Source organism: Gigantopelta aegis, chromosome 6 (assembly GCF_016097555.1).
Source record: "Gigantopelta aegis isolate Gae_Host chromosome 6, Gae_host_genome, whole genome shotgun sequence".
Classification (NCBI taxonomy): Eukaryota; Metazoa; Mollusca; class Gastropoda; order Neomphalida; family Peltospiridae; genus Gigantopelta; species Gigantopelta aegis.
This window is the reverse complement of record NC_054704.1, coordinates 99,189,955-99,217,448: the sequence shown is the minus strand read 5'-3', so window position 1 is coordinate 99,217,448 and position 27,494 is coordinate 99,189,955. Positions and strand designations below refer to the sequence as shown.

Sequence of the window (27,494 nt, the reverse complement as noted above, 5' to 3'; positions counted from 1 at the left end):
TGAGTTGGTCCTTGTGCTGTTTTCCCTGTTACACCCCCCCCCCAATATTTAAGTGTTCCTTTGGTTCTTTCCTGTAGTTTGTTTTTCCACTGGGATGCCCTGCTGACCAGTTGGTCCTTGTGCTGTTTTCCTTGTTACACCCCCCCCCATATTCAAGTGTTCCTTTGTTTCCTTCCTGTAGTTTGTTTTTCCACTGGGATGCCCTGCTGACGAGTTGGTCCGTGTGCTGTTTTCCCTGTTTCCCCCCCCCCCCCCCCCCCCCCCCAAATATTCAAGTGTTCCCTTCCTGTAGTTTGTTTTTCCACTGGGATGCCCTGCTGACGAGTTGGTCCTTGTGCTGTTTTCCCTGTTACACCCCCCCACCCCCAATATTTCCTGGATCTGCCCCTGCTACAATGAGGTAAATTCCATTCCATCTCAGTGTAAGACGACTACACTGACTTCTCTTCGACTAACCCATTAATTCTCTGTCCTCCACATACAGTTCAGAGCCCCATTCCATGAAGCGATCTTAGCCCTAAGATCACCGTAAGTGCAGAACCACATTATGCACTTAAGGTGATCTTAGAGCTAACATCAATTCATGGAACGGGGTTCTGATGCTTGAATTGTAACTGAATATAAACACGCAAATAAATGCAATTATACAACTGTGTGTCAGCAATGTTAAATGGATATAATTGAGAACATGAAATGTGTACAATGTTTTAAGTGAGAGTTGTAGTCACCAAGACTGCCTCCAAGGCATGCTCAACCTTCTTTTATGTATTCATGGCTTCCTGTGCATAACAGTATTAACAAATCAAATATCAATTAACACCCCAAGATACATCCTAACATTTATGATACAGATAATTGAACTTATGCTAAAAGTAGGTAATGTCCAGTAATTATGTCAGGCAAGTGAATAAGTGCAAAGAGAAAAAAAAGTGCAAAAAAGAAAAACAAGTGCAAGATAAAATAAGGCTGAAACTTAATTATGGTTAAAATGTGTATAATATCATAAGTGTATCAACAAGATTATATGTGTGTTACAAATACCCCGGTACTGCAATGCACTAATAGGACTGAAATTGGGCCATTTCTTAACAAGATTATATGTGTGTTACAAATACCCCGGTACTGCAATGCACTAATAGGACTGAAATTGGGCCATTTCTTAACAAGATTATATGTGTGTTACAAATACCCCGGTACTGCAATGCACTAATAGGACTCAAATTGGGCCATTTCTTAACAAGATTATATGTGTGTTACAAATACCCCGGTACTGCAATGCACTAATAGGACTCAAATTGGGCCATTTCTTATACGGGTCTTCTTTTTGTCCTGTCTGGGAAACACTGTTAATTATAAATAATTAAATTTAATAATTAAAACTAGGCCCAGTGTTGTATACAATGCATACAGCTTTTGGTCTTTATAACCTTCAGACAGTTTAAAATTATTTACAATAAACAGAATGTTCCAAATGGAACCAAAAAAAGAGACCCTTATGAAAAGGTCCAATTGGACTCTGGAGACCTTTGTTTGAGAGTGCAGTTCTCTTGTTACTGACGGATTGGGGATCCTATCATCAACCTCTTAGCATAATTGACAAACTCATTTTATACTGATACTTTGACTTACTGAGCGTTATTGTTTATGGATAAAAAAATAATTCAAAATAAAAAAAGAATTTTTAACATCATCATTATCAAGTACCCGGTTTGTTTTAAATTTAATAATATGGATTGTCTATTATTTCTTTTAAATTCATCTGGGTATGAACAAATAAATCATCCGCAAACTTATGTGAGAATGGCTTTGCCGATTCATAGTTTGCAGATGATTTTTTTTTTCATACCTCGATGAATGTAAAACAAATAACAGACAATCCTTATATGAATTCTTGAACAAAATATTTAAACAATAAAGGCAAGAAAAATGTTTGTTGTTCAAATAATTTTTAAAGAATTAATTTCTGCTTGTATAAACATGAAGTTGTTTTTTTTTCCTCCTTTTTCTCAAAACCTCTAGAAATGAGTTATGTAATTTATTATGCAATGAGGCTAAACGCCATGTTGGTCACTGGGGTTGATCTCCATTGTGCCACTATCCTTTGTTAGCGATGCTTACAAGTTGGTGTCACAATGAATTCCAACCATGACCATTCCAACCAATATTAACTATCTTGGTAGTAAAGCATTCATTCAAACAGGGCCAATATAGCGACACTATCTTGGTAGAAAAACATTTGTTCAAACATCATCATACAAACTTCATCACCGATAAATTATCTTACAAATTATGCTATAAATATGCTGAACTAGTGAATGAGACTGTCTGAACTAGATTCAAGGGAAGACTAACAAAATGTGCTGGTATACACACAGTGCCAGATTAGACAATATTATTATACTTCCAGCTAATTTCACTGAACGTGACTCTATGGTCATGTCAGTTTATACAGATGCCACTATATATGTATTAAAAATAATTTGTTATGAAAATCTTTGAAGTCTTGATAACCATTTCCTTTTCATCTTGGAAGAGAATGTTTCTTTCACTTTTGTACCCAAGGATTTGTAGCCATCTTTACGGCACTTCTCCAAGTCTGTCTATACAACACATAAAGAAGAGGTGCAAGAAAATAGCACCTCATTGTTATTTCTATCAACACGGATGAAAAATGGGTGGAAATGATTGTGTAAATTTTAATGAATTATGTAAAATAATATTTTTTCTTTAACAAGAATTTATTGTGGACTTTGGTCTCACAAACTACTCCTTAAAACTCAGTTATCTATGTCAACTATGAGGTACTTGTAGCACGGTCCACCCTGTCAGCACAGATTTAGACACCGATCTGCACACTTAACACCAACTCTAATATGCTGCATGTCAAAACCTATTTCTGATCATCCATTTCTCCTTTGTAACCCACAACTTGAAATTAATAAATGAAAGAAAAATCTACAAATTGGGTGTTTTAAAGCTAATATTAGCATTTTTCTAAAATGAGCAAAAACCTAGACTGACAGATCTGCACTGAACTGATCTCAGCGTCTGATTGGTTAAAAATCAGTTTCAATAAATTGACAAACTGTGGTACCTTGTAGGTAAAGCCATGTTTTACATGCATGTTCAATCTTTATACACATTGTGTGTTTACTGAACACTGTACAGTAAAATGTGTACCGTGATGTGGACAATTAACAGGAATATTGCATAATGCTCCAACCAGTGAAGTAGAAGAGGCAATATAACAGGAAGGAGAAAATCCTCCACCATAACAAAAATAATTAATAATATAAAACAATGTACTAATAGTAATATTCAATAATGTAAAGAACAATATAAATTTTGTATGTTCTATCTCTTTAAAAACGTGAATACTTTATTGTAATTACTATGCAGTTTCTTTCAAAAGATTAAATATTAATTTTAAAAACCCACTGTAATATGCATAAAAAATATATTAAATATTCTATACTGTTCTCAACTATGTAATTATAACAAGCATTTTATCATACTGGAATTTAACCTAAACATTACAATAATTTGTGATTTAGGCCCAGGAATGGTTACCTTCAATAAAAAATAATTAAATTTCTGATATATTCACTACAATTTGAAGTTATCCCATTGATGCAGCCATAGCAATGATGAATGTTAAAGAAATTGCAGACAATCCTAAAAATCCCTGATTTTATAGTCTGTGCCTATAATTATATAACAACAAATCAATCTCCCCTAAACCAAAAAATAAATAAATGAAAAGTAATTGGTATAAAGCAATTGATAAACTCTACATATTGTAATGTTCTTATAAGTAGAGAATGTAGCCTACGCACTGCCACATCAAGTTGAGAAACAACATGCCGCATGTATTAAATCTATCAAATAACACATTTCTACTGAAATGGTGACTGTAAGAATCCAATGACCTACTCACTAACGTAAAGGAATATTACCATAACCCATACGTCCTACTGTTGAAAGCCTGAAAGTGTTATCTCAAAGTTTTGTGGCTACGAGGGTGGTTTATAAACATAACGTATTCCTGCTAGCAGAATTTACTTGCAGTCAAACCTCTAGAAATTAAACCCTCAGTAAATAGGAATTCCCTCAAATTTTCAGTCTAAAAACCTGTCTTAACGCAAAATGCCTTAAAACCAGACTTTGTACTTGGTCCCCTGGTTGTCCGGTTTAGAGGGGTTTCATTGCATTAGCCAAGTAGTACTTTGTTTTAGTAAGTTCAGATTATTAAAAAATAAGAAGGCATTTAAAGCCATTTTGAGAACAATGGAGACAACACCTTTTGGCTCTATAGATCTAACAATATTATAAAAATATGATAAATATATAGACAAAATATTTAAAAATATAAAGCATAATTTTGTCAAAAGTGATGTAACTACACCTAGGAAAAAATGTATATAATGAACAATTAAAAAAATAATATAGTCCAAGACAGAAATCCACAGAGTTATAACTGAAATCAGTGTAATTGCACTTAAGATCGAAAATGATCAAATTTATAAATAACTTAGCCCCATAAGAGTTCAGTTCAGCTATGTACATTGTGGCATTATGACCAGAAGCACACTGGTGAAAATGAAAAGCAGACTACATACTTTCGAAGTATCTTAGCACCATGACATCATAAAATTATCTTAGGCTATGATGCCACTACGACACACACACATCTTAGTCGCAGACTGTTTTACGATATCGCAGCACTAAGATGGCTTCGAAACTATGGGCCCTGAAATGTGAATGCCAGTTGTTTTATTGGCTTGGTGCACACTGTTATGTCCAACACTGGTTACGGGGACTTCGCAGACGGCTTGATATATTACAAAGGTCCTTAGCAACACTTCTAACAACAGAGCTAAACGTACATCTGTGTTGCCGCTTTCCACTGAAAATTGGCACAAGATTTCCATTTATCTTGATGTCATACAAACATCTTGTTCCAGAGTTTGAATTTGCCATGGCAACATCAACAAGCGCTGTGATTGCCCTCCTTACTTGCCGTTGTGCTCCAAACATTGGATGTTGTTGGTGCCAAGAAAAATGCCATGGTTCCCAACATGGTTTGCCACTGTGTCTTTCTCATAGGTTCCATGTTGTATATGTAACATATTGTAAAATTATCACTGGTAATAATGATAACAGGGCTCGAAATTGCAGCCTGCGAAAAGCAAAAAGCAGTCCATTTTTTAGACCATATTTTACTGATATTTCGAGCCCTCAATCTGTATCCAGTAAACTGTATACGATAGGAAACCCATGGCACCAGGGTGGTATCATTTTCGTCTGAGAAAACTTGACAGAAAATTAAAATTTGCCTTTCATGCCCCTCTTTTGAAGGAAAGGTTTGCCTTGGGGCCCCTCCATCAGGTCTTACTGCCCGTAGTTTTGTTATTAAACTGAAGGTAACCCCTTCAAAAATAAAAATTTGACCCGTTATTCAGTTGAGATTTGACAAACCAGTGTTGAAAATAAAGTCCTCCTAAAGAAGAACTAAGAAGAAAGCATATATCATGCTGGAGAGAAGCTGTTCTTATATAAATGAAGCACCTGACATTAATTCATGGAAGTATACCTCCATAAAGTCTCAAAACATCCTTTGGTCTCTTGTCATGTACACAGATACAAGCATAAAGCACTTGATGGTAATTCATGGAAGTATACCACCACGAAGTCTCAAAACATCCTTTGGTCTCTTGTCGTGTAGAGATACAAGTATAAAGCACCTGATGGTAATTCATGAAAGTATACCTCCATAGTCTCAAAACATCCTTTGGTCTCTTGTCATGTACAGAGATACAAGCATAAAGCACCTGATGGTAATGCATGAAAGTATACCACCACGAAGTCTCAAAACGTCCTTTGGTCTCTTGTCGTGTAGAGATACAAGTATAAAGCACCTGATGGTAATTCTTGAAAGTATACCTCCATAAAGTCTCAAAACATCCTTTGATCTCTTGTCGTGTAGAGATACAAGTATAAAGCACCTGATGGTAATTCATGAAAGTATACCACCAAGATGTCTCAAAACATCCTTTGGTCTCTTGTCGTGTACAGAGATACAAGTATAAAGCACCTGATGGTAATTCATGGAAGTATACCACCACGAAGTCTCAAAACATCCTTTGGTCTCTTGTCATGTACACAGATACAAGCATGAAGCACCTGACATTAATTCATGGAAGTATACCTCCACAAAGTCTCAAAACATCCTTTGGTCTCTTGTCGTGTACACAGATACAAGCTTAAATTATTGTAATGTTTTTTGTTGTTCAGACTTGTACACATTTATGGTTATAATCACAGAATATTGACAAAACTGTCTAAAAATCCTTGTGTTTGTCATTCAGAGAATTAGTCGAGGGATTTCACAGATAGCTTGATATGAGAACCTTGTGTCTAACACTTCCATCATTACAGAATGTCGACAAAACTTGCCGGAAACATGCCGTCCTTCCCGTTCAGTGTCCCATACTGCCAGTCAGAGTCCTCAGACACACGCTGGCCTAGAACGATGAGGTCTCCTTTCTGAAAACAAAACACAATCCTGTGGTAACTTTACAGTGTCTTTGTCAGACATGTTTATAACGTTTTCCAAAGAAAGGTAGCAATAAGGACTTTGCAAACTATACTAATATGACTAAATGTTAACTTAGCAACACCCTCCCCCCAATCCCCAAACAACAACAAACAAACTGAAACTATAATTTTTAAAAGTATTCTCACACATTAACCACAGTATGAATGCAATATGAAATTATAATGTAACCAGTGGTTTTGTTGAACCAGTTACATATTTCCATTAGTAGCAGTGGATCTATATGCACATTCCCACAGGTAGGATAGCAAATACCAATCGTGGGGCACAGTTTGGGATGAGAGAAAAAACCCAATCAAAGATTTGTGCCGAGCTCTCTACCAAAATAAAGAGATTCTGTTCCCAGTGGCTATAGCACTGGTAGACATTGTTCAACATCCTACAACCAACTACCATTCAGAGTGAGTTTTAATGAATCAATGGCTGCTACACCAACTTCTATCACACAACATCTAACCATTAACTCCTGTCCTCAACAGACAATCCAGACAGTTGACTTGTATGCCCACTTCAGCATGCCTGAACTGTAATTACTTTACGCTGCCTGATTATTCAGGGCCAGTGTACCTTTGCTGTAACAACTGCAGTATAAACAGTGTGAGATTTAGTGCGAACCTTAAAAGACAACTCATTTCCTTGGCCTTCGAAGTCATACAAAGCTTTTCCCTCAATCTTCACAGTCAGTGGGTGGTCTGGAGCGGTGTAACCTTCCGGTGAATCAGGGGCAGAAAACTCTACAAAGCAGGACATAAATAAAACTAAAATTAATTACTGAGAACTATATATATATGTCTTCATGTTTAATCATATTAATTAATATTAATATTAAACTGTGTTACACACAATAATCTAATAATAAACTACAGCTGAAAGCTTAGTACATGTTACATAGGATAAAAACAAATCTGTACATGAGATAGATGGTAGCATATAGGGTTGTTGTTGTTTTTCTGGTCTCACCTTGGTGCAATCACCCACCTTACCTCTGTAATGATAAAGACCAAACATCCTCACTGCTCAAGTCTGGGCATCTTTTCTTGAACCCACATGGCATGCATGCCCTCTACCACTAATAAAGCTGGTCTGACCTGTAGCACTAACAATCACCAGTTGTATGGGCATATACATGTAGTAGGTGCTTACAAGTGCATCTTAACAATGCCTATTTACCATAGTTTCACACCCAATAGACGACGTATTTTTTGTGCTTGGGTGTCATTAAACTGTTAACAATGCCAGATGTACCTACCGAACACTCTCTGAAGTGATCAGACTAAACTTACAACAAACACTGATGAGAACTGGCAAGTGTGTGGCATGGATGGCCAAGAGACAAACACTTGTCACAGTTGGATAGACTGGAAGGACTGGGATAGGGAGGTGAACAGTAAAATAAAGTTGAAAGATAGGAGATGTCAGATTGGGAAGAAATAAGATGGAATTCAAAAAGAAAAGCATAGGGCCAGTGGGATAAAAAAAAAAAAAAACCCACCCCAACAAACAACTCCCCTCTCCATCTAAAGAAAACAAACATCCCAGTAGCCAATCAATTGTCTTGCGCTCTCTCTCACAATGAGCACCATTACCTGGTAAGTCTATTTCTACATGAACGAAAGCAGCAGGAAACATCCCTTCCTTGCCATGAAGACGTCCCCTGTACCAGTCGGTTCCAACTCGATCGACAAGTTCGATCCTGTCCCCTTCCTGGAATGAAAGGTCGCCATCTTGTTCCCCACCAAAGTCGTGCAGTGCTGTGGCAAATGGCGTGCCGTCTGAATGGGAAGCTTCTGTTGAGAGATGGTGACTCTCGGTCTAGATAAACAAAACAGTGATTGTAATTGAAAATGATCAAAAGTGAGATTTTCAATCATAAACATAAAGTATAATGTGGATAATGCCGATAAGATTTCGTATGTGGTCATCACTAGGCCAACATTGCTAAACTATAGTACAAACGATAGCTTTTAACATGAAATGTTAGTCTTGCTTAATGACACCACTAGAGCATTGGCTAGTGGATATCTAACATTTGATAAATCTGACATAGTCCATTAGGGATTATATACATTCACTGTCCCTGTGACAGAACAGCACATACCTCTGCCTTTGATATATCAATCATGGGGTACTGGTTCAGAAAGACCAAAAATCCCAATGCTATCAGAGAATGGGTCACCAAAGAAATTTAATCCTATGACTCAATTACCTCAGACAAATGCTGCACTGACTGAGCTGGATCCCGCCCCTGCCATTGTAATGAATGTCCACAGGTGCATGTATGTCCCAACTTCGGGGGGAAATCATCATGAATTACTTCATTATTCTAGGTAGTGTTTCCTTTTAGCAAAAAATCTAATTTTAATGCAGAATTTTCAATAATATTGGAAATGAAAACATTATTATAAAGTTAGCCTTTAAGAAAGTTACCTCTTGCTCTTGAACCAGGTGAGCTGGCGGTTCATAGTCAGGAAGTTCTGGGGGTAGAGGCGTAGAAACCAAACTGGCAGGAAACTTGCCTTCTCTAGTGTTAGATTCTCCTATCAGCCAATACGAATCTAGTCGACCAAGAAGCTTTATTGTGTCTCCAGCCTGTAATAAAACAACATAGTCAGTTATAAAAATGACAAAGTATTCTTATAACATCAAACAGATATAAAACAAAACCAAAATAGTGGGGTTTATTAAATTGGGCACCATTTGCTTAGAATCAGGAGGATATTAAATCATAGATGGCTTGTACCATTTGCTGCTTTGTCATCTGTAATAATCAGGATGATGCCAAAGCCAAAGAACGAAACAATTTCATTGATTATATTAAATATTAGTATCATAAAAGCAACTAATATTAATCAAGTAGGAATTAGCTTACAAATATATACAACAGGGATATCAACATGTACGAATGTCTAATGAGGAAACATTTTCAAAAAGGTTAAAGTTTGTTTTCTTTAACAACTCCACTGATTTATTCATCCTCGGCTATAGAATGTCAAACATTTGGTCATTTTTTACTCATAGGCTTAGAGGAAACTGCTACATTTTCCTGTTAGCACAAAGGGATCTTTTATAACCTACACTCCACGGCCTTTGATACATCAGTCATGGTGCACTGGTAGGGACAGGAAAAATCCAATCAAAAAAGGGGTCCACTGAGACAGTTCAAAAACATTTTCAACTACTACAGAATTTTAATGATATTCCTAACAATGCTTTACCTTGTACATTTTGCATGACAGATATCGGTTTTTGTGAATCCTGCACATTTCTATTAGGCCGAAAACAAAAAATTACTTGTTTCCTATTACATGCTGGAAAAATATAGGGTAGGTAGGTAGGAAAAACATTTTATTTTGGAAAATAATTTTATTTATGGATATTAAATAAAGGTGTTGACTACCGGTATCCAAAATAACCTCTGCATGTATAGAAATGCATTATGCAAACCAACAATACCATTCATCACAGTCTTTTCCCTAGAAATGAACTAAGGCATGGTAAAGTGATGTTTTGGGGGCATATTTTATTTGCAGTTTTAAATATAAGGGCTTTTTTTTTCCATTACAATTTTCAAAAGGACTATCCACATAGATGTGTTTAAAGGCTTCTTTTTACATGGGCAACTTATAAATTTATAAAAGGCAAGGCATTTTGATTTTGAAGGCAACATGGTGCTAACCTATCTGTGGGAGAGTACATACAAAAGACCCCTTGCTGTTTAATAATAGGCAGAAGGTTTACTCTCATACTAACACTTAACTTCTGTACTGGTCCAGGACAGACTTGGTTGAACTTTAATTGGATAGAAACCAATAAACCAGTAAATAACTTATAGCAATTTCTTTTAATGAAAACTGACAAGGGTTCTATATTTATCTGTCCAACAATAAACATTTAATTTTTTTTAATGAATATTATCTTTCCTAGTGTATCTAAGAAATGGTAGACTTACCAATTTTATAATTTGCAATGTTAGTTTTATTCTGTATGCATCCAGTATTAAAGTACACACTTGGTTTGAAGCAATCAATTGGTCCAATGAATAGAAATGCAATACAAATAAACTCCCATCAGTATCGGTAAACATTCCCTCCCCTAGTTTATCAGAAGGTCACTAAATTTCTACAAGGCCAGTTTATCGCTGGAGTAAATCATTAAATATAGTTATTATTATTATTATTATTAATCGGAACACCTCGCTACGCTAGATGTAGAGTAAATCGGAAAAGATTGCATATATTCCGACTCTTCACCCGATATCTCACGAAAGTTACCGAACTTCAATTTGAAGGGAAGTAACTCCATCAATCGTTAGAAGAAAACATTTCGTGGCTAACGGGTCGCTAATAAAACTGAATATGCGACAGTAAAACCACCGATATACATCCGCAAATCGGAAAACACAGTCGGGTTATCCCCTAAATGACACCAAATTAGTGCTTGTGATAGTTTTGGAATGTTTTTGTGGAAATCGTTGTTATATTAAAAAAACATTTTTGGATATAAAAGAAAGTTTTAGGATCGGCTGGTTCAAATTAGGGTCGGTCGGGTAACTGGAAACAAACAATATTTTATGATACGCCTTATGCATAATTTGTATTTACCTTGAAAGACAATTCTTCTTCTTCTTTCCCCACATAATCTGAATCCATGGTAACAAAGAAGCTGTCGGGTCTGTATGCATCGTCTGGGAGCGGCTCGATAATATCTACAAACGCAATCGGGAAGATGCCTTCCTTTCCTTTGAGTTCTCCTCTCATCCAATCACAGCCCATTGTCGATATCAGTCGGATGACGTCATCTTCCTCAAATGTCAAATCATCTGTCCCGTCCCCGTCAAAGTCGAATCGCGCAATACAGCGAGGTCCAGATGTTACAGATGATTCTGTGTCATGATAAAACTGAGTCTCTTCTGGTGCAACTAAATATTCAGCCTGAGTCTCGTCTGTCATCTAAACAAAACAAGCAAAATATTTGTATTATATATAATTATGTTTCAGTGTAATTTTTTTAATGTTAATTACTTTAATGTTGAGCTTTTCGTTCATGTTTTGTTTTTGGAGAATGTGTTTGTGGAGAATGTGTTTGTGGAGAATTTTCTTTGAAATAAATTACATAATTAAATAATAGTGCATCTTGTTATTACTTGTGTTTACCTTTCCAACAATTGCTTTCAATGAATGACGGATCTTTCATTTCAGGCAATGTGTTGAGAAATTACCTTGAAAAGTCAGGCATTGTGTAGACTGCCTGAAATATTTAGGCAATCTACAGATTGTCTGAGTGAATCAGACAATTTACAGATTGCCTGAAATATTCAGCCATTCTACAGATTGCCTGATTTTACACATTGCCTGTAACATATATATGTTACAGTCAATCTGTGAAACCAGTCATTACGCGTAATGCCTAAACAAATCAGTCATTTCTCGAAGTGCCTGTGACCACCAGGCAATACGCGAAATGACTGAAAAGTCCAGGGATTTCACGAAATGACTGAAAATCATGGCCAGCCATTACGCAAAATGACTAAAGTGCTATCTATAATACCACACCACTCAAGTCCTAATGTAACGCTTTATTTAAACTCAAATCAAATCATTTCACAAGTTGTACATGAATATGAGGTTGAATGTTACCAAGTAGTCAGTGTCAAATCATTATAGTAACATATTGGTATGTCTGCTCTTTGTTCCACTATCAGCTGCTGCTGTTTTAAGATCTTCTAGCATTGTGAAATGTGCATCTTTTGGAATTAGCACTTTTCTACAAACTTCATACTTTTTGTAAGGCTTAGTTTTAAATTTATCTTCAAAGGACTCTGCCATGTACTGGTTGCAACAGAAGAACTTATGAGTAAACTCCAGAAACATGTTTAGTTTTATAAGAGATGAAAGTCATAGCAAAAGTTGAATAATAATTAATATTAAGTAGTATTTTAAATCGTATAATCAATATACTTATCCTTGTTTGTTCTTAAAATGTGATTTTATCAATATTTAAGACCAAAATCCTGAATACGAGTGTCAACAATAACACTTGAATCACTTTAGTCATTTTGCGTAATGGTTATCAGTCATTTCGTGAAATGCCTGGAATTTTCAGTCATTTCGTGTATCGCCTGGTGATCACAGGCACTTCGCGAAATGACTGATTTGTTTAGGCATTACGCGTAATGACTGGTTTCACAGATTGGCTGTACCATATACATGGATAACAATCAGTGAAATATCTCAAAACATTGCTGAAGCTATTATCCACTGGTGAAAATAACATGCAGAGTTGTTATTCCCACAGCATAAAGTGTTATTTTCTCAGTAAATGACATTATCAGTAAGATACAGTTTATCATTGTTTTGTTGAACCTTTACTGACAAGAAAGGTAAAATGATGAAAGTTATGTAGTATCTTGAAATTTCTGTTGAAATTTTTGATTATGTGGTGACTTCTCTTTAAACATCCAGGCAAATAATGTTATTTGCCAATCTGTTCACAAAGGTTCTGAAATTTAATAACTTTCAATTCTTTTTTCCCTTTCCTTCTATTCTTATCTTTAATTTGTCTGTTTTTCTTTTTTAAATTACCGTAGATACCAACATTATTCCATTCTTTATCTATTTATTTGTAGTCAGTATATATAATACTCAAATTTTACTGTTATATGAAAAGAAAGATTTTTGTAGTCAACCAATCCTGGACAGAATAACATACTGTTTATCCCATAATCTGCTATATCAATAAAATATTCCTGTACTTAAATTTGAACAAGCATTCTGAGAATATTGCTAAAGCAATACATGTCCCTTACCGGACCCAACAAATGTTTGTATCTCCATCACTCAAAATTGGATATAACGCGATTTGTAACAATAGATGATAATTCTATATGCAAAATGTGAGCTCAATATGTTGAGGCGTTGCGACAAAAAGGTCCAGAAAACTACATGTTGGATAGACTGACAGACGGAATGACGGACATTGACTAAACCTGTAGTCCCCTCAAGATGGGCAGATAGGGGTCTAATAAAAATACTTTCTTATCTAAAAAAAATAAAGGTAAAATTAGAAACACAAAACACCAGGCTGGTATAAAATACCTCATCATCCAGTGGACGTATGACTTGAACAAACTCTGCTGGAAACATGCCTGTTTTGTCGCCAATTTTACCAACCAACCAGTTAGCATCGATACGACGTTCCAGTAGTACTGTCTCACCTGCCTACAAACAGAAATACACGCTGCAACTAGTGGAAGTTTCTGTAATATTGACATTTTTAAATGTGATTACTTCGGTTTATGCTATGCAAAAAGAAAGGTTAAAACCAGCATAATATAAAATGCAACTGCAATTTTCTCCGGGTTGCTAATACAAAAAAAAACATTCTTTAAATCTTTTTATTGCCATGTGACACTCCATTTTCTTGGAAGCAAACAAAATAAATGGTACCAGTTTTCAATGTGAACTGATGAGTGAATGCACTCCTTATATCAGTTGTATTAGAAAATGTTACCTTTATCAGCAGTGGAAATAAGTAAACCTGAGCTACATTCCAATCTGGTGACAAAGGGAGGTAACTTGAGGCCTATAGTATTTCACTGGCTCTAAATGTTCCTAAACGTTTCGAAGAGGCAACAACATGTTCCCATTCTCAAGTCCCACACTACATCGTATAGAGTTATGACAAGAATGGGTTCTCAGCTGTTCTCATTCTCAAGTCCCACACTACATCGTATAGAGGTATGACAAGAATGGGTTCTCAGCTGTTCTCATTCTCAAGTCCCACACTACATCGTATAGAGGTATGACAAGAATGGGTTCTCAGCTGTTCTCATTCTCAAGTCCCACAATACATCGTATAGAGGTATGACAAGAATGGGTTCTCACCTGTTCATGAAAGCAGTTTTGAATACACAGACAGAATGCACATTCTCAGAATGTGATAATAAGCAGGCCTCATAAATATCAGCCTACCACTACTAACAACAGCAGAGTAGTATGAAACAAGGCCGATCTTACTGTGAATGAGATCTCATCATCTTGAGTTGCTGTGTAGTCGAACTGAGCAATGCCGTGTGGTTGATGCATCATGTAGTGGTACAAGGGATGTCCGGGACTCGGTCGACTTGGTAGCTCTACAAAAAAATTCAATGATTGCCATGTTTATTTTGTTTAATAAAACTGCTAGTCATTACAGCCAAAAGATTTGCTTTGTACATCTAAATCAAACCCCCCCCCCCCCCCCCCCCACCTGGAAAATACAATAAGGCTCCTAAAAAGGTAAATATGTTAGATACAGTTAAAAGTTTGCATTGTTTAACAACACCACTAGAGCAGATTGATTAATTCATCATTGGCTAGTGGAAGGAAGGAAGGAAATGGTTTATTTAACAATGCACTCAACACATTTTATTTACGGTTATATGGCGTCAGACATATGGTTAAGGACCACACAGATATTGAGGAAGGAAACCCGCTGTCCCCACTTCATGGACTACTCTTTTCAATAAGCAGCAAGAGATTTTTTATTTGCACCATCCCATAGACAGGATAGCACTTACCATGGCCTTTGATGTACCAGTCATGGTGCACTGGCTGGAGCGAGAAATAGCCCAATGGGCCCACTGACAGGGATCGATCCCAAACCGACCGCGCATCAAGCGAGCACTTTGCTACTGGGCTACGTCCCGCCCACTGACTAGTGGATGTCAAACATATAATAATTCTCACACATTTAAGAGAAAATCCCCAATTGTGGTTTTTTTAAAAGCAGCTAAGAATCTTTTCAATTTACTTTTCCACAGACAGGCCAGCTCATACTACAGTGTTGGACATGCCAGCCATGGGGAACTGCATGGAATAGCGACAAGGTGAGGGGTCCTACAAGCCAAGCACTTCAGACAAGGACTCTACTAAATGGATTGAAAGATCATTTACAAATAATTTACAAATGTGTAGTAAGTCTCACAAAGAATATACAAATGTAAGTACAAAACGCCCAAACTTTTCAATATTTTTAACAATCATAATGGTGATAATTATAATGAAAAAAAAGAAGTAATTTAGTCACTGACCTTTTCCCTTCAGTTTGTTTCATAAGTGCACAAAAGAGGTAATACTGTATGGATCCCAAAGAGGAAAATTTAAATTGAGCATATCTTATTTATTTTATCCTATTTATTTTTTACTATTTATTTTATCCTATTTACCTTAGAAAGCTTTGTTGGCAGCTTGAACTGAGAAATTCTCTTTGCTTAATAAATAATGTATTTTTTCCCCCCATTTCACAACAAGTCTATATACAACGTTCTTTATGGCCATATGAATGATTTATCATGGTTAAATTAAAGGGACACACCCTAGTTACATTTATTTGTTAATCATTACGGCGTTGTTTTTCGCTATTAAACCCCATTTTTCACAAATAAAATTGCACTTTACTTACATTATTATTTAGAATACACATTTCCATTCACCTGAAGAGCTTTTTGGTAATCCTGATGTTTGTAAAACCACGAAATGCATTTTTTGCATTTTTTCACAAAACGTGTTGTCGAGAAAAAAACGTTAAGCAAGCGAGGTCCAATCTATTTTTAATGTCACAAACGTTGGTATATCACGTGACCGTTATCATTTTGGTTCGGTTTGTTTTCTCGTGCACGGTTCGCGCAATCAACATCCGATTTGTTGTTGTTCATTTGTGAGATTTTTCTTCACAGTTCGTGAACATTTTCAGTAACAATAAAGTTCAGACAAGTAAGTGTCTCAATACAAAACGTTACAAACCCTTAAAACCAATAATTTTGCTAAGTCTTACAATATCTGGAGAGGGATACAACCAGGACAGAACAGTTGGAACATGTCCAGGAGAGGTGAAACGAACGCACCCCAAGTCTGTGAAATTTGTCGTGACGTAGGCATTGTTGTGCTTCTACCGGTGATATCAGAATACTAACTTTCAAAATTATTTCAAGCAATTGGGACATGGGGATTCCCATGGTATTTATCGATATAAAACCTGCTTTTTCACTCCATTTGATAAAAACGTGATCTAAGTGTGTTACAGGTTTGTAGATTAACCAAATTATAATTTATTTTCGCTGGATGGAACTAGGGTGTGCGGCTTTAAACCACCTGCCAGTGTTCAAACACAAACAAGAAGGAAACAACTTTCAAGGAAATACAAAGTTTATTTTGACTAACCTGGCACTTTGGATGACGATTTTCCAACTGACGATTTTGGAGGACTGGGCCGCCCGGGGGTGCTTGAAACAGAAAATAAATTACAGTAAAGATCTGTAATAAATAAACTGGGCAGAATTTCTTATAGTTTAATGTACATGATAAAATATATTCTGGGATACTTTTTGGCAGGTAAGATTTCAACTTTCATAAAATGATAGTTATAGTTAAAAAGTCATAATTCTTTAAGGATTGTTTGTTATTTCTTTTACGTTCATCTGGGTATGAACAACAAAAATCATCCGCAAACTGTGTGAATCGGCAAAGCCGTTATCACATAAGTTTGCGGATTTTTTTTTTTTGATGAAGGTAAAAGAAATAACGGACAATACTAATTAGAATCATACAAGCTAATAATAACACTAAAACATCATACTTTATTTTAAATTATGTTTTATCCATAAACAATAACGCTCAATAAGACAACTTGCCCATATAAAATGACGTTCCCTGCCGACGTAATTTTTACGTTCATCGAAAAATGAACAAACTCCCGTTATTACGGCTGGACCAATGGGATGACGTTACATTGTAATGAATGTAACAAAAGTTTAATTTAGTTATTGTCATTTAACCTAGGACACATAACAATGTTATTATTCTCACATATAAATCTATCATTCTTCCCTTTAATACTCAAGCTTGTATAAAAACTGTTGATGATAACCGTTGATCATGATAACACACACGATGTGTTTCTATTTTACATTAGTATTTGTAAGGTGAAATGAGTATGATAACACACACGATGTGTTTCTATTTTACATTAGTATTTGTAAGGTGAAATGAGTATGAAGCTTCAAAAACTATCCTCTTAAAATTATTACTCAACATTTTGTTGACAAAAAATACTTACATCTTCAGAAAACAAAAACAAACTGGTTAGCAGGTAAAGCAGTCATATCATTATTCTGTGTCCAGGCTTTGTTACACAATAAACAGTTCCAAACAAGCCAGAGGAGAGGGCACTGATGAGTGGAGGGGAGGGTAAATTAATAACAATAGCCATCGTTAACACTGGAATACAAATGTTGAGTACCCAGTAACCAGTTTGTAAAGCCAAATTGTTTGTCCTCATTTTATTGACAAGGGTGAAGAAAGTCAGCTTAGCTAAATTTTAATCCAGATATACACAAGTACCTGAATTCCTCAATGTCTATCCTTGTGATTATTCAACAACATCAGACACATTCCATACCAGAAAAGAACAACAAATATGTTAGGTAAACAATCACAGTCAGGCCACTGTAAACCCCCCCCCCCCCAAAAAAAAAAAACAAAAAAACACCCCACTCTCCCCCCCCCCCCCCCTTTATTCCCTTAAATTATGGCGGCTTACCTTGCTTTTGGAGATGGTGGTGGCCCAGCAGGCCGTGGTGGGCCTCCACTTGGTCGGGGTGGTCCCTTCAGTGCATCGCTGACTACTACAACATAAAAAAACCCAACAATGCATGTAGCATGTCTACACTGGCAGTGATGACAGAGGAAGCTCAGAAAAACAAGGAATGTTTGTGTAATGACACCTCAGCACATTCTAAACTGGGGCTATTTGGTATCCAACACTTGATGAAGAGATAAAGTTTAAAGTTTGTTTTGTTTGGTAGTAAATGATCTTTTATATGCACCATCCCACATACAGGATAGCACATACCACAGCCTTTAATATACCAGTCATGGAGTACTGGCTGGAACGAGACTAGCCCAATGGACCACCGATGGGGATCGATCCCAGGCCGATCATGCATCATGTGAGTGCTTTACCACTATGCTAGGTCCTGCCCCTTGATGTAGAGTGACAGAGGACGTCGCTGCTGTCACACAGACTAGTCCTACCTAAACACAACAAGGTATTCTTTCTCTGTGCTTTCCTATAGATATGGAAGCACATACCACAACCTTTTGCTTAACATATATGGTCATTTTGACATTTGGTCAGTAGAAAGAAAAAGGAAGTCCACTGCTGCCTCATTATCCTAATGATGTGCAGCAAGGGATCTTTTATATGCATATTCCCATAAATAAGACATTTATACCACAGCCATACACTGGTTAAGATGAGGCAATAAACCCTATGTCCACTGAGGATAACTGATCTCGCAACCCATCGCACCTTAGGCAAGCACTCTACAACTGAGCTACATTCCACCCTGCTATAGGTCTATTACATAACACAAAACCAGGACATTTTTAAACCAACAAATGCACATTCATAACACCCACTTCTGACATTACATAATTGTTGAATAGTTCCTACAATCACTGAAAATGTAGAAAAATTGCCTCGAAACCTCCACCCACTTTTAGACAAATGGCCAAATTACCTGTAACCTTTGTGACAGTCATCTGTGTGGTGGAGATCTTGGGTGGGGGAGGTCTGCCTGATGGCCTGGCAGGATGCTGTGGAGAATGATCGTGATGATGAGAAGTGGGCGACACCTTCTCAATGGGTTCAGGAGAGGGTCTTCCATCAGATGATGGAGACTGCTGATCTGTCACTGGTTTATGTTCTGCACTGTCTGGAAGCAATCTTCTTGTTCTTGGAACAGCTTTAACTTCTGAACCATCTGAAGGTGATTTTCTTGTCCTTGGAACAGGAGCATTTGATGGTCTACCTGGACCTTCGTTCGGACCATCTTTGTTAGCAGACTGTTCTACAACATGCATTTTTTGTTGCTGTCGCTTATTCAAAGATTCATCTTTGACCACTCTGGCTTGTTCAAAGACAGCTGCTGTTTGAGAAACAGGTCTTCTGGCAGGTAATGGTGGTCCTGACTTACTCTCGTCAGAACCATCAGAATGGTTACCACATTGTTCTACAGCATCCAACTTTTTTACCTTCTGTGAATGTCTCATGGATTCAGCTTTGGAGTCTTTATTTTGTTCAAACATGGCTGCTGCTAGTGAAACTGGTCTTCTAGCAGGTAACGGTGGACCTGAGTTATTCTGATCTGAACTGTCAGGAGTGGTAGCACCAGTCTGATCAGTCCCAGCATCTCCATCATCCGAAGTCACCCTGGCTGGTTTCGGTGGTGGTCGTATAATAGTTGGCCTCTTGATCACAATCTGGTCCGAGACCACCGCTTCTCTGCTTTTATTTTCATAGTCTTCTATCTCAATCTCTGTCCTTGTACTACTAAAACCAATGTCCTTTTCCGTAATGTCTTTTCTTGCAGTCCTAGGACTAACATCCTTTCTTGCACTACTAGAACTAATTTCTTTTCTTGTATTGCTAGGCCCAGTATCTCTTTTCATACTGCTGGAGCCAATGTCCTTTCTTGTATGGCTAGAGACAGTGTCCTTTTTTTTACTGCTAGGTCCAGATATTAAAGAATCAAAATCCTTAATTTTATCAGCCCATGACTCCTGTTTCGAAGGTTTGGCTACAGGCTTGGGTTTTGGAAGTGGCTTGGGTTTGGCAGACACTGGACGAGGTGATTTCGAAGACATATCAGTACTGCCTCTCTCTGAGCCATCACAACTAGGATCTGGTTCTGTGTGTTTCACAACGGTGGGTCTAAGCTTCACTTTAAACGGCAGAGCATGATCATCACCAGGTGTTCCATCAGCAGATGGTTTGGCATCAACTTTCTGTTCTCTTGGCGACACGCGAGGTTTAGCAAGCGATGTTGGTCGTTTTTTGTTTATCACAGCATAAAGTGGCTCACCAGAGCCGTTGTTATCGTTGTTATCCCCAACAGTACCTTCATTTGAATCACTGTCTGTTTTAATCAGGCTTTTTCTGGGCTGTGGTTTTGCAGCAACAGAAAAAACAGCTGCTCCACCATCATGAACACCATCTTCCACATCATACGATGTAACTCCACCATTTGCAGCTGAATTAAGATCTTCATTTTGCGAGTAATCTTTGTCCTCGATAACTGGAGTCCTTTGTGGTCTTTTCGGTCGGATTATGGTAGGTCTGGAAGGTCGAGGAGGCTGTTTCCTTTGTTCTTCCTGGCTTACTTCTGTCAACTCTGAAGAACTCTTTACGTCTGATTCCTCTAAATTATGCTGCTGAGTTTTGGGTGATACGATTGGTGATCTTGGAGGTCTAGTTGGTAGAGCTTGTTTGTTAACCATTGTGTTATCATGATCTGGTTGCGTTGGTGATTTCCTGGCCTGGAGAATGGCTGCATCACTATCCCAGTTCGTGGGTCTGCTGGGCCGAGGCGGCTGCAGAGTGGGTGAAACAAGAGAAGGCACAAGCGTCGGTGTAATGGACGGAGGTGGAATGTTGTCAGGACAATCCTCATCCACGACAGATCTTGATGATGGTCGCGGTGGTCTGCCCATCGACACTACAATCATAGAAATACAATGGCTTAAATGAGTTAAAGATGAAATGTTTATTTAACATTGTGGCAGTCTGATATATTTGAAAAAGACATCATAAAAAATCAATTGATCCATGATGAAATAGTCACCCTAGAGGCCAAAAAAAAAGCAAAAAGCAAAAAAAAAAGCAATTTAATCTCCAGTGTGTGTCATAATCCTAATACAATAATATACTTTTAAAATTATTCATATTTATTTATTTATATTTGGATTTTTTAATTAAACATTAATATTTATATTTGCATATAAATCACTGTAAACTACAGTCTTACTCAAGTTTGCATGGGAATATTAAGTTATAGAAGGGTTTTTTCTTTCTTTCTTTAAATTTTCTTTTTTCAAAATTAAACTTTTAATATTTTTATTTGCATATAAATCATTGTAAACTTTGACTCATGTTTACATGAGAACATTATGTTACAAATGGATTATTTATTTATATTTTTTATTAGCATATATCACACACACACACACACACACACACACACACACACACACACACACACACACACACAGAGTAGAATCTCACTGGTTCGACCTTGGAAGGGCTGAACACAGCGCAACACTCGAACCAAAAACGAAGTCCCAAGTTTTTTGTTTGTTAAACCCTAATATGTCCAGGGTTGACTATAAGACTTCGCTCGAACTAAATTATTGGTCCCATCTGTGTTAATAAATATATTTCCCTCTTACTGGTAATCCATCAAATATCAAATGGGAAACCACCAAACAGGACCAACAATTGCTGCACTTGTGCAATTAGTTATTACAACCTTTGGATTAATTATTTAGGCGGAACGAACTATAGATGAATCCAGGAATCGCAACAATAGCCATGCAATCATTTCTTTACCATACTTATCATGTTGTTTGTTAAGTGGTTATTGGTAATGATCTTTCAAGTACAGCTAGTGTTACAGTACCTGTTAGATGAACCATGATACCAATCAAACAATTAGTGTATGAAGTGTTACTCTGAACACGTCTGCAAGACCAGTTTTAAATGAAACAATGGGCGAGTTAAACAACTGTCATCACTTCAGCGACCACACATTTAATTAATACCGACAAGGGCTTCTGCATCACACAATCGGTGAGTTAAACAACTGTCATCACTTCAGCGACCACACATTTAATTAATACCGACAAGGGCTTCTGCATCACACAATCGGTGTCATTTCTAATCAATTCTTTCACCGAGATATTTTGCTATATAACACATTGATGAAATTTCTAAGTTTGCAGTTAACAAAATAATATGTATCTAATTCAACTTTGTAACTGATGTTACGGAAATATCTGATGTTAACCGAATGGTTCGTTCGAACTACCCGATGGGTCGAACACTTTCTCGAGCATCGACTGGGTTTGAGCCAATGGGAGTGAACTGTATATAAAACTAATTGCAAACTAGTCGTACTCAAGTTTGTTTGGGAACAATATGTTACAAGTGGTACAGTTTCCCAGCATGGACAACAAGTTATTTTTACCTGGTCTAGGTGGTGGTTCTCGCACTTGAGGAATATCGGGGGGTTTCGTTGTTGGTGGTGGAGTGTGGTGCTCGTTTTCACTTGTACCTTTATGAATCTCATCACGGAAACCAACCTGACTCATAGGTTGAGCTCCAACAATGGTGATTTCTGGACGTCTGCATAAAAAACAAACAAAAATTATACCAACATCTATTCCAATAATTATTTTAAAAATTATACCAAGGGTTGAAAAAGCACTAGTAGATAATTAATTTTAGCATTTAATTTTTATTTTTGCTTTTTAGTATAATGTAGCAGATAATTTACAAAATAGCCTGCGAAGTTGTAGTGGCTTTCTTGTTTCTGAGATTGTTTCAAGGAGAGCAATTGTTAGCTCCCCTTTATATGTGAATCTATATGGTATCAATATGGTGAAATCTTAAATCAATAAATGGCTCCTGATAATCTGAGCAATGAATCATACCTCTTAATTTTTTTTCACATCAAGGTCAGATACATCTCATTAAACAATCTTTTGAGACGAAGTGATAGTAAGATGTATGAGACATAACAAAGTAGAATAAAGTGAAACATTGCTGCAGCATACTTTTTGACCGAGCCGCCTGACCTCCTTGGACTTGAGCTACGAACGGATGCCGGCACAGCATGTCTTGGTGAAATATCTCCATCTACAAATAAAACAAGAATTCTGTGCAATGAAATGTCTCAATTACCATAAATTAAATCAGTGAATAAAGAAATAATTTGTGATGTTACATATATAAGATATATACAAGATATATAATTATTATAGGCCCTATACAGTTAGACTATTCATAGATAACATGAACCAATAGTTAACAAATAGAAAGGAAATGAATATGTATTTAACAACAAAAACCTCTGCACATTTAAACCGCAGATTTTTGGTGTCTAACATATGGTTACTTTGTTAAATTTTAAGTTAACGTTTGTTTTGTTCAACGACACCACTAGAGCACATTGATTTATTAATCAATGACTATTGGATGTCAAACATTTTGTAACTTTTACATATAGTCTTAGAGAGGAAACCTGCTACATTTTTACATTAGTAAAAAGGGATCTTTTCTTCTTTTCTTTTTAGCACACTGTCCTGGGCACACACATCAGCTATCTGGGTTGTATGTCCAGGACAGACGGTTAGTTGTTTGTGGCTAGTAAAAGAGAAGAGGGTGTAGTTGTCTTACACCTACCCATTGAGTTGTTAAAACTCGCTCTGGGTGGGAGCCAGTACCAGGCTGCGAACCCTGTACCTACTAGCCTTAAGTCTGATGGCCTAACCATGACACCACCGAGGCTGGTATGGATCTTTTATATGCACCATCCCACACACAGGATATCACATACAACAGCCTTTGATATACCAGCCACAGGCATCAAAATAAGTCGAGAACGGTCATTCAGTTTACCGGGAGGTTACAACATGTAAGAAAAGTCGAGAACAGTGTTTCGTTCTCGACAAGAATTTCAACATGTATACTACAATAATCATCTGGCGTTAAAAGTAATAGTAACAGGAACTTAATTCTAACTTTCATATAGTTGTGGTAACCTATAGGTTACCAGCTATATTTTGTGGTAACCTGTAAATGGGTTACCAGACAAAATGCTTATTTCGATGCCTGCAGACATGGTGCACTGGCTGAAAAAACAAATGGCCCAATAGGCCCACCGAACGAGATTGATCCCAAACCAACCGTGCATCAAGTGAGCGCTTTACTTTACCACTGGGCTACATCCTGCCCATGGTTACTTTGATACTAGGTCTACAGAATGACAAAAGTCCGGGTGTGACTATACCAACTACTCCTACCAAGTTACAGGTTGTGGAGCACTAATTAGGATGGGGCAAAAAGCCAAGAGTTCACTGATGACATCCAATCCTAGAACCCATCTCACATTGGCAGGGCTCATCCTGTCCATTGCCAAATTAGCCAAAGTCAAGGCTTTTAAAATTTTATAAAAATCCACTAGCCATGGGATCTCCGATCAGTGATTTTAAAAATGTACTAGCCATGATTAAAAATGTCCTAGCCCTACTTTAAATAAATACAATGTTACTAATAGTAATAATCAGATACGTCACCTAAAGAGGGAGATTGAGCTTAAAAACCCTTAGATTGGGGTGGAAAGAGGGGGCAGGATATTCATATTTACAAAATATGTAAATGCAGCATTTGACAAGGTTTTTTTTTTCCACTAGCCGTCGGGCTAGTTATACTAATTATTTACTAGCCCAACACTGAATATCACTAGCCATGGGAGTGGGGCTACCATAATCTAGAAGTCCTGCAAAGTGGTAACAAAATTTAGTCTTAGGCTAATAAAAAAAATTCATAACTTAACCACATTTTAATAATTTTCAAAGATATACTCAACATAACTGAAAATTGTCTAAACCAAAATTCATTCCAATTTGAGTCCTGTATAATCTACATATCTGAAAATTGTCTAAACCAAAATTCATTCCAATTTGAGTCCTGTATAATCTACATATCTGAAAATTGTCTACACCAAAATTAGTTGCAGCGTGATCTTTGCGTGGGTAAAAGCTACATCCTGCCTGATAACATGTACATGTAGATGGATGCAAAATGTTGTTTACCTCCATCTTGTTCTTGTGGGGGTTTCAGCTGAGGGGGAGCAGGACGGGCTGGTGGGGGTGGAGCTGGCCGGGCCGGAGCCTTTCTGTTAGAGGCAGCTGTACCTCCATCTGCATCAGCTACAAATACATTAATACAAATGTAGTTATTCATATTGTTAACACGCTAATGTAGGCCTTTAGATACATACATGTATGTAACATTGTCTCAAAATTGTCAGGATCGAGGCAAAAAGCAAAGGACACTCAAAATGCACAACATGCTTTCTGATTTAATCAGTTTCACAAGCAACTTAAATTGCTTCTTCTTTTTTTTTTGTACAGTATTCCAGATAATGCTACAAATAAAGTTAAAATTTGTTTTGTTTAACGACACCACTATAGCACATCGATTTATTAATCATCGGCTATTGGATGTCAAACATTTGGTAATTCTGACATATAGTCTTAGATAGGAAACCTGCTACATTTATCCATTGGTAGCAAAGGATCTTTCATATGCACCATCCTAGAAAGGATAGCACATACCATGGCCTTTGTACATGTACCAGTCATGGTGCATTGGTTAGAACAAGAAATTGACCAATGGGCCTACCAATGGGGATCGATCCTTAACTGACCGCGCATCAGGCAAGTGCTTTACCACTTGGTTAAGTCCTGCCTTTGCTAGATATAAGACAGCTCAGGATGAGTGGAGGGTTTGTATTTTAAAACATTATAAAATTAAAATATAACAAAATCACATGCACAGCCTCAGCTAAATACATGTAGTTTCTTGACAAATTACCTTTTCAATTATTTGGCTAATTTTAGCAGGTGAATTTCTATTTCACCTGCTAGGTTTAAAAAATGGACTGCTTTTTCGCAGGCTGCTATTTCAGTTACCAGTCATATCGTCCCCATGTGAAAACATCCCCCGTTCCTACCAAAAACGTCCCCGGTTCCTATCAAAACATCCCCGGTCACACTGACTACACAACGCATACACAATAATTATTTGAGAGAAGTGGAATCAAATTCAATGTCATTTCAACCCTATTCCAATCCCTCAATGCCATTAGGCCTATACATCAATATTTTTCTTCCAACATTTTTTTTTCTGTGCTCGACACCGACAACTCTTTCACCATTATGCCATTTCTAATGAAAATGGTTGCATATAAAATGCGGAATGCCCTGGCATCTCGTAAACTTAACTTAGATGTAGGCGTCCCACATGTCAAACAATTGTCCTTGGTGCTGTTGGTATTTCTTCCGTTGGCGGCGTTTTAACCTATTTTCGGAAAGCAACCAAACTTGAACGTCGATGAGTTGTACATGCGGCAGGACTTTCCTTTTTAATAAATAGAGTTAGGGTTAGGGTTAGGGTTAGTGATAGTGCCAAAGGAAAGTCCTTCCATGCATGCTCCCGAAGTAGATGAACCATTTTGTAGAACTCAAGATTTCCGTTCTTGGCTGGTCTGTTAAGCATTTCGTGCCATCCTTCTACTTCATTGTTAGTCCAAACTGCCTCGTTAAACACACTTCATGTTTGATTGTTGTCTGTTTGGAGGATTTAATGCCCAATAAGGATATCCACGTTAAATCAAAGAGGCCACTAAATCTCGTTATGGTCCTTCGTGCATGGGGACGATATGACGCGGGGACGTTATGGTCCTTCGTATGCGGGGATAATTTGATGGGGGGGAAGTTATGACCAGGTACGGCTATTCACGCTCTGATTGGATGCATATACAATGAAGAGTTGGGTGCAGGAGTGGGGGAGATGCACCAACCCCTTGAATTGTATATATAATTCATACATAATTTTCTCTGTATGACTTTTTTAAAAGTAATTATCAAAATTTAATATTATAAAGTTAATTAACATCTTGAAGGTTTTAAATTATGTTATAATAACTAACATGTCACCACTTGAGATCTGATAATAGTTGGCCTCTTGGGAGGAAGTGGAGCCCCACCTCCAATTGCTTCAGTCATATTGGTGAATCTCTTTGAAGAAAATATCCATCAATAACACTGGAATAGAAGGTAAAAACAGCATCAGTCTTCACCCTTTTTTATTATACTACTTGGTCCATACAATTACAAACAAACCGATAGTAAACAAATAATGTGTGTAGGCTACTGACACGATTTACAACTCTTTTTTTCTTTTTTTTAAAAATATAAATAGAGTAATCTCCCCT

General features: G+C 37.1%; 1 protein-coding gene across 1 annotated transcript; it reads right to left on the bottom strand.

The window, feature by feature from the left end:
* Positions 1–1,884: 1,884 nt before the first annotated feature.
* LOC121374061 (proteoglycan 4-like) lies at positions 1,885–27,494 on the bottom strand. The gene is made up of 14 exons (XM_041500958.1): positions 27,210–27,494; positions 25,309–25,425; positions 23,269–23,350; positions 22,680–22,837; positions 19,176–21,152; positions 18,194–18,278; positions 16,816–16,877; positions 14,632–14,747; positions 13,711–13,833; positions 11,218–11,565; positions 9,044–9,205; positions 8,203–8,428; positions 7,232–7,350; positions 1,885–6,546 (listed from the first exon to the last, which is right to left on the bottom strand). The coding sequence occupies exons 1-14, from the start codon at positions 27,283–27,285 to the stop codon at positions 6,433–6,435; spliced, it is 3,765 nt and encodes a 1,254-aa protein (XP_041356892.1). The 5' UTR covers positions 27,286–27,494; the 3' UTR covers positions 1,885–6,432.

Bases quoted from the DNA above. Each gene is read 5' to 3' on its own strand.
- LOC121374061 (XM_041500958.1), bottom strand. From the start codon at position 27,285: ATGACTGAAGCAATTGGAGGTGGGGCTCCACTTCCTCCCAAGAGGCCA. The intron at 18,279-19,175 runs GTAATTTGGCCA...TTTATGTTGTAG, and splicing joins GACTGTCACAAAGGTTACAG to TAGTCAGCGATGCACTGAAG. The intron at 13,834-14,631 runs GTAAGATCGGCC...TTCTGTTTGTAG, and splicing joins ATGATGAGATCTCATTCACA to GCAGGTGAGACAGTACTACT.